Here is an 8,409-nt window from a genome sequence, read left to right as displayed (position 1 = left end):
GATGTCTGCTCCATGCCGGACTAACAGCTCCACCACATCAGGCTGGTTATGGAGCACTGCTACATGCAGAGGCGTGTAGTATGTGACAGGGTCTATGGAAAAGACAAAAGTCAGTCAGACCACAGCCAGAGGGACCCAGCAATGAGACAGAACCAGGTTCACCAGGGAAATAAATACAATGACAGGGTCGGCTTCACTTCCGGTGAGATTGGACAGTCTGGGATATTTTTGAGGCGCTGAGGGGAGACCTGGCAGGGGTTTTTAATACAACAAAGGAATTCATTTGGGTAAATATCCCAAAAATCTTTCCAGTTGTGGCTGTGAACAGAATCAGGGATTGCTAAGTCAGTCCCGAATAAACACTCGGGGAACTCAGCAGAAATGCCTTTACCCAGAGATTAAGGAGAACGTGGACCTTGTGACCACAGGGAACAGTCAGGGACAACGGCATTAACATATTGAAAGATGACACGAGGGAGAAAAGAATGAGGGGCACAGGGTGAGGGTAGGGAGGAGGTTTGTGTACAGTGGAAATGCCAGCAAGCAGCTGAAGGGGTGAATGGCCTGTTCTGTGCTGACTGATGGAGATGTTGAGACCACCCCACTCTGTCAGAGGACACAAACCTTCAAAATTGAGGTCAGCTCCATGCAGCAGCAGCTGCTCAGCAGCAGACAGGAGACCAGCCTCCGACACTTTCAGCAGGGAGGAACTGACAGCTTCCTGGTAAAAGGCCGATCCCGACTCTCTCTCCAACAATTCCAGCAAAGTGACCATCCCTGCTCCAGGCTCAGGGTCCACACTGCAACACAACCAGAGAAATCAACATCACCCAAACTCAACCAACAAAAACCCCGACACAACGGCACCTGCTGTCTCTCTCAGGTCACACACTCGAGCTCAGACCAACAATCAGGAGGCCATTCAGCCCCTAAGACCTGAGGCAACATTTCCTCACCTCTACTCTTTGCACCCTCCCTCAGCGCTGACCCTCCGACAGCGCGGCCCGCCCTCAGCGCTGACCCTCCGACAGCGCGGCCCGCCCTCAGCGCTGACCCTCCGACAGCGCGGCCCGCCCTCAGCGCTGACCCTCCGACAGCGCGGCCCGCCCTCAGCGCTGACCCTCCGACAGCGCGGCCCGCCCTCAGCGCTGACCCTCCGACAGCGCGGCCCGCCCTCAGCGCTGACCCTCCGACAGCACCTCACTGAAAAGCAGAGCTCCCAAGGTAATTATCACTGGATGACCATGTGAACCATGGGCAAACAGGTAGTTCTTAGACTGACGGGGACAGGATGGGTTTCAGTTCTCTGGGCCATTGGTGGCAGTATGGAGGGTAGAAGGGGTAACATGTCTATGGGAGGGGCTTCACTTGTCTCTTGTTGGATGCAGTTCCCTGGCAAAGTGACTAACTAGGGCTTTAACATAATTGGTGGTGTTCGGTGGGGGGCGGGGCGCGGGGGGGGCGCGGGGAGAGTGGTGTTCAAACGGCAGATGCTCGCAGGTAAAGGGACGGCTGGAAAATGGGAAGCCTTCACAAATGAGATGACAAGAATCCAGAGAAAGTATATCCCTGTCAGGGTGAAAGGGAAGGCTGGTAGGTGTAGGGAATGCTGGATGACTAAAGAAATTGAGGGTTTGGTTAAGAAAAAGAAGGAAGCATATGTAAGGTTTGGACAGGATAGATCGAGTGAATCCTGAGAAGAATATAAAGGCAGTAGGAGTATACTTAAGAGGGAAATCAGGAGGGCAAAACGGGGACATGAGATAGCTTTGGCAAATAGAATTAAGGAGAATCCAAAGGGTTTTTACAAATATATTAAAAACAAAAGGGTAACTAGGGAGAGAATAGGGCCCCTCAAAAATCAGCTAGGCGGCCTTTGTGTGGAGCCGCAGGAGATGGGGAAGATACTAAATCACTATTTTGCATCAGTATTTACTGTGGAAAAGGATATGGAAGATATAGACTGTAGGGAAATAGCTGGTGACATCTTGCAAAATGTCTATATTACAGAGGAGGAAGTGTTGGATGTCTTGAAATGCATAAAGGTGGATAAATCCCCAGGACCTGATCAGGTGTACCCGAGAACTCTTTGGGAAGCTAGAGAAGTGATTGCTGGGCCTCTTGCTGAGATATTTGTATCATCGATAGTCACAGGTGAGTTGCCGGGAGACTGGAGGTTGGCAAACGTGGTGCCACTGTTTAAGAAGGGTGATAAAGACAAGCCAGAGAACTATAAACCGGTGAGCCTGACTTCAGTGGTGGGCAAGTTGTTGGAGGGAATCCTGAGGGACAGGATATGCATGTATTTGGAAAGGCAAGGACTGATTAGGGATAGTCAACATGGCTTTGTGTGTGGGAAATCATGTCTCACAAACTTGATTGAGGTTTTTGAAGAAGTAACAAAGAGGATTGATGAGAACAGAGCGGTAGATGTGATCTATATGGACTTCAGTAAGGCTCATCAAGGTTCCTCATGGGAGACTGATTAGCAAGGTTAGATCTCACAGAATACAGGGAGAACTAGTTCAAAGGTAGAAGACAGAGGGCAGTGGTGGAGGGTTGTTTTTCAGATTGGAGGCCTGTGACCAGTGGAGTGCCACAAGGATCGGTGCTGGGTCCTCTACTTTTTGTCATTTGGATGCGAGCATAAGAGGTATAGTTAGTGAGTCTGCAGATGACACCAAAATTGGAGGTGTAGTGGACATGAAGAGGGTTACCTCAGATTACAACAGGATCTGGACCAGATGGGCCAATGGGCTGAGAAGTGGCAGATGGAGTTTAATTCAGATAAATGTGAGGTGCTGCATTTTGGGAAAGCAAATCTTAGCAGGACTTATACACTTAATGGTAAGGTCCTGGGGAGTGTTGCTGAACAAAGAGACCTTGGAATGCAGGTTCACAGCTCCTTGAAAGTGGAGTCGCAGGTAGATAGGATAGTGAAGGTGGTGTTTGGTATGCTTTCCTTTATTGGTCAGAGTATTGAGTACAGGCGTTGGGAGGTCATGTTGCAGCTGTACAGGACATTGGTTAGGCCACTGTTGGAATATTGCATGCAATTCTGGTCTCCTTTATATTGGAAAGATGGTGTGAAACTTGAAAGAGTTCTGAAAAGATTTACAAGGATGTTGCCAGAGTTGGAGAGTTTGAGCTACAGGGAGAGGCTGAACAGGCTGGGGCTGTTTTCCCTGGAGCGTCAGAGGCTGAGGGGTGACCTTACAGAGGTTTATAAAATTATGAGGGGCATGGATAGGATAAATAGACAAAGTCTTTTCTCTGGGGTTGGGGAGTCCAGAACTAGAGGGCATAGGTTTAGGGTGAGAGGGGAAAAGATATAAAAGGGCAACTTTTTCATGCAGAGGGTGGTACGTGTATGGAATGAGCTGCCAGAGGAAGTGGTGGAGGCTGGTACAATTACAACATTTAAGAGGCATTTGGATGGGTATATGAATAGGAAGGGTTTGGAAGGATATGGGCCGGGTGCTGGCAGGTGGGACTAGATTGGGTTGGGATATCTGGTCGGCATCGACGGGTTGGATCGAAGGGTCTGTTTCCATGCTGTACATCTCAATGACTCTTTAAAACTGGGAGGTTACAGTTAAACTATACAAGCTATTAGTCGGGAGGTAAAAACAATGACTGCAGATGCTGGAAACCAGATTCTGGATTAGTGGTGCTGGAAACGCACAGCAGGTCAGGCAGCATCCAAGGAGCAGCGAAATCGAGGTTTCGGGCAAAAGCCCTTTATTAGTCAGACCACACCTGGAATACTGTGAACAATTCTGGTCACCTTATGTAATAAAAAATATACAGTTATTGGAGCCAGTCCAGAGAAGGTTCACTCCAGCTGATCCCAGGGATGAGCAGAGATTGAGTGGGGGTTTGGCTGGTATTTGTTGGAGTTTAGGTGAATGACAGGAGACCTCGCTGAAATGTACAAGGTGTTTTGGGAACTTGACGGGGGAGATGTGAGAGGGTGATTCTCCTGATGGGAGAGGCTAGGACCAGACAGCATTGTCTCTGAATAAAGGGTTGCCCATTTAAGACAGAGATTAGGAGGAATTCTGTCTCGCAGAGGGGAGTGAGTCGGTGGAATTCTTTCCTGCAGACGGCTGCTGAGAGTAGCTCACAGAGATCCCCCACAGTTCCTCAAATTCACCTTCCTGGGTTCCCACTGGCTGCCTTGCTTCTCACTTCCTCTAACTCTGCAACCTTGAGGATCTCATCGACCAACGGCTGGTACTCGAAGATAATGCGCCGGAATCCGTGCAGATACGGCATGTCTCCCTCAGTCAGCTGTTGTCATCATAAAGCACATGGTCTGTGAAACAGGAACACAGAGAGGCGTGAAGAAGTGAGGGTAACTGATACATTAACAGAGCTGTTTGCATACGGACTGTCACAGGCTGACTCTCACAAACTCTCTCAACCTTTACAGCACATTTGTCCCATTCCCTTACACTGACTGACTGAGGAACTCACCCAATGGAAGCTCTTGCATATACCGGCTTTCCAGATAAATATCTGATTGGACCTGACTCCAGAAACTTAACGCCTCACTCCCCAGACGGCCCTGAAGTCATAGGGTCGTGTGAGAGAGGCAGAAAAAGAGACGCAAAATCTCATCAATGAGAAGTAGAAATGAGGCAGCAAACTAAACCAACTGCCCAGTCTAGGACTTCAATGACAAAAGAACAACCTCCTGAAATCGGAGTGTGATTTGGTGCTGGAAATGTGAACGCTGGTGCCCTCGATTTGAAGGAGCTTTACAAGTGTCTGATCTACACCTCAATCTCATCAATAAATACTCTCTTTCTGACCTGTAATCCGCAACCAGAGATTAGGACTGAGTTCTGTCAATACATCACAAAGTCAGATTTTTATAAAAGGGAAAACTGCAGAGGAGCAAGGATCAGGGAATGAGAGTGAATTCTTCAGGATTTCAAACAATGATCAATAAACACAGCTCAGATTCCAGGCATGAATCTTAATAGTGTTGTGTCATCAACATGTCTATCTGTCCCACGAGCATCTGATGGAGTTAAGACAAAGTCAGCTGAAAGCTTGGGAGATGAACAGAACACCATTTCTCTGAAATCCAGCCCAGTGTAAGAGTCTCCACTCCGTTCAGCTCACATTGGAGACAATGCCGTGACACTGCCCTTGAGGAAGGCGGCTACATGTGTTATCGCAACCTCACATCGGGGCAGCTCGGAGGGGACAAAGACAGAAGAGCTCAGAGTTGTACAGCATGGCAACAGATCCTTCAGTCTAACTCATCCAGAATGACCATATTTCCTAAATTAATCTAGTCCCACTTCCCTCTAAGCCCTTCCTATTCACGTACCTATCCAGATGCCAGTTTAATTGTACCAGCTTCCACCACTACTTGCAGCTCATTCCATCCACCCTCTGTGAGAAAAAGGTATCCCTTTGGTCCCTTATCGATCTTTCCCCTCTCACCTTAACCTATTTCCTCCAGTTTTGGACTTCTCTACCTTGGAAAGAGAGACCTTGGCTATTTATCCTATCAAAGTCCCTCATGATTTTATAAACTTCAATAAGTACAGTGATGAATGCCCTCTGTTAGTGCAGGGAAAATTGCCCCAACCTATTTAGCCTCTCCCTAAAACTCAAACCACCCGTCCTGGCACATTCTTGTAAATCTTTTCTGAACCGTTCAACTTTAACAACATCTTTCCTATGAGGGAGAATTAAACGTGTAGCAACTGTGAACGTGAGGCATTTAAGAAACATGGACATGCCCCAGGGGCAATCCCACAACTCCAGCTTACACCCAGTAGATAAGGATAAATAAGCTGGGCTCTCTCTTCTTAAAAGAGCTGGTTAATGAGTGGCCCAACAGAGCTCATTGTGATTAAGTGGAAACAATGCATTTACTTGCAAAGAAGAGAAAGACTAGTTGATGTTTGGAAAGCAGTAACCGGTCATATTGAGCCTGCATCGTTATTTAATTAGATTATGGTTGAAATTCCAAATCAATTCTTTCCCCCATCCAATAACCTTGGATTCTCTCAGCACCTTAGGGCAGCACAGTGGCACAGTGGTTAGCACTGCTGCCTCACAGCGCCAGGGACCCAGGTTCGATTCCAGCCTCAGGCGACAGACTGTGTGGAGTTTGCACGTTCTCCCAGTGTCTGCGTGGGTTTCCTCCGGGTGCTCCGGTTTCCTCCCACAATCCAAAGATGTGCGGGTCAGGTGAATTGGCCATGCTAAATTGCCCGTAGTGTTAAGTATGGGGTAAATGTAGGGGTATGGGTGGGTTGTGCTTCGGCGGGTCGGTGTGGACTTGTTGGGCCGAAGGGCCTGTTTCCACACTGTAAGTAATCTAAACTTCTGAGTGAACAAATTGTGGCCAATTGTTTGCCCTAGCACCAGAAGTCCTCCTTCTAGAATCTCCAGCGTTTCAGTATTCCTCCCCAACTGTCAATGCCATCAGTCATTAGTTGCCAGGGAATGAAAGATAAGGACAGCGATGAAAGGCCAAGTGATACATGCACAAGGACATCCAGACTACACCGTTAGCTTTTGCTGTAAATTCTGTGTCTTCTGGTCCTGCTCCACACCCACCTACCTGACTAAGGAGCAGCGCTCTGAAAGCTAGTGCTTCCAAATAAACCTGTTGGTCTATAACCTGGTGCTGTGTGATTTTTAAACTTTGTCCACCCCAGTCCAACACCGGCTCCTCCAAACCTTGTACTAAAAACACTCTGTAATTACACCCCATTTAGATGATAAATTCTCTGACCAGAATGATAACGTCAGACTTATCCACAATAAACGTGACCCTCACATTTTGACCCATTCGCGGATCCGAACCTGTCCCTTGATTGTAACCATCTCTCTGACCGAGCACAGTGTCACAGTGTGTTACACACCCAGTCACCACCGCACCCAGGGGGCACACCCGGGCATTCACCTGGGGGGGGGGGGGTGTCCCAGGGGGGAGTGTGTCCCGGGGGGGTGGGGGGAGTGTGTGTCCCGGGGGGGGGGGGGGGGTGAGGAGAGTGTGTCCCGGGGGAGGGAGGTGGAGTGTGTCCCGGGGGGGTGGAGGGAGAGTGTGTCCTGGGGGGGGGGGGGGGGGGAGTGTGGGTCCCGGGGGGGGGGAGTGTGTGTCCCGGGGGGGGGTGGGGTGGGGGTGAGGAGTGTGTGTCCCGGGGGGGGGGGGGGGAGGGGGAGAGTGTGTCCCGGGGGGGGGGGGGGGGGGGGAGGGGGAGAGTGTGTCCGGGGGGGGGGGGGGGGGGGTGTGTGTGGGGGGGGGGGGGGGGTGTCCCGGGGGGGGGAGATTGTGTCCCGGGGGGGATGGGGGTGGGGGGAGAGTTTGTCCCGGGTGGGGGGTGGGGAGTGTGTGTCCGGGTGGGGGGAAGGAGAGTGTGTCCCGGGGGGGGGGGGGAGGGGGAGAGTGTGTCCCGGGGGGGGGGGGGAGAGTGTGTCCCGGGGGGGGGGGGGGGGGGAGTGTGTGCGGGGGGGGGGGGGGGGGGGGGGGGGGGGGGGGGGGGGGGGGGGGGGGGAGTGTGTCCCGGGGGGGGGGGGGGGGGGGAGTGTGTCCCGGGGGGGGGGGGGGGGAAGGGGGAGTGTGTCCGGGGGGGGGGGGGGGGAGTGTGTCCCGGGGGGGGGGGGGGAGTGTCCCGGGGGGGGGGGGGGGGGGGGGAGTGTGTCCGGGGGGGGGGGGGGGGGGGGGGGGGGGGGGGGGGGGGGGGGGGGGGGGGGGGGGGGGGGGGGGAGTGTGTCCCGGGGGGGGGGGGGGGGGAGTGTGTGTCCCGGGGGGGGGGGGGGGGGGGGGGGGAGAGTGTGGGGGGGGGGGGGGGGGGGGGGGGGGGGGGGGGGGGGGGGGGGGGGGGGGGGGGGGGGGGGGGAGTGTGTGTCCCGGGGGGGGGGGAGGGTGTCCCGATGCTGCCGTACTCACCGCCGCCGGAAGTGTAGAGTCTAACGTCTCCGGCTGTTGTTGGTGTTTCCGGTTTCCACCTTCCGCCTGTATAAAGGGTCCGGGCGGGTGCGCTTCCGGCGGATGTTGGTTCCGGGGTTTCCGGTTCCTCCCCTTCCTTACCCAGACACAGTGTCTCCCCCTTCCCCACCCTCAGGGGGGCCGGGGGCAAGAGACTCCCGTTACCCCACTCCCCACACCCCGGAAACCTTCACCATGACCCATGACCTTCATCTTCATCTGGTCCCACTGACCTTGACCCATCATGACCTCAACATGAACCCCTGACCCCAATAACCATGACCCTTGACCTTCATCTGGTCCCACTGACCTTGACCCATCATGACCTCAACATGAACCCCTGACCCCAATAACCATGACCCCTGACCCTGTACCCCTCCTCACTTAGAGTCATAGAGATGTTCAGCATGGAAACAGACCCTTCGGCCCAACCTGTCCATGCCGAC

At 52.7% G+C, this 8,409-nt stretch overlaps 1 protein-coding gene across 2 annotated transcripts in view; it reads right to left on the bottom strand.

Moving 5' to 3' along the window:
- asb6 (ankyrin repeat and SOCS box containing 6) overlaps positions 1 to 7,981 on the bottom strand; it is an 18,915-nt gene extending 10,934 nt beyond the window's left edge. Inside the window, exons 1-4 of one of the 2 annotated variants that reach the window (XM_060841161.1) lie at positions 7,925 to 7,981; positions 4,157 to 4,318; positions 625 to 800; positions 1 to 92 (exon numbers count right to left, since the gene is read on the bottom strand). The exon at positions 1 to 92 is cut by the window's left edge and continues 15 nt beyond it. In XM_060841161.1, the coding sequence (XP_060697144.1) occupies positions 1 to 92; positions 625 to 800; positions 4,157 to 4,278 (390 nt within the window). In that variant the 5' untranslated portion in view covers positions 4,279 to 4,318; positions 7,925 to 7,981. Of the gene's footprint in view, positions 93 to 624; positions 801 to 4,156; positions 4,319 to 6,811; positions 6,985 to 7,924 lie in introns of those variants that run through there. The other variant, XM_060841160.1, reaches the window with a different exon arrangement.
- Positions 7,982 to 8,409: the final 428 nt, after the last annotated feature.

This window comes from Hemiscyllium ocellatum, chromosome 21 (assembly GCF_020745735.1).
Source record: "Hemiscyllium ocellatum isolate sHemOce1 chromosome 21, sHemOce1.pat.X.cur, whole genome shotgun sequence".
Classification (NCBI taxonomy): domain Eukaryota; kingdom Metazoa; phylum Chordata; class Chondrichthyes; order Orectolobiformes; family Hemiscylliidae; genus Hemiscyllium; species Hemiscyllium ocellatum.
Note: the sequence above shows the minus strand (reverse complement) of the source record. Positions and strands in the feature narration are given on the sequence as shown.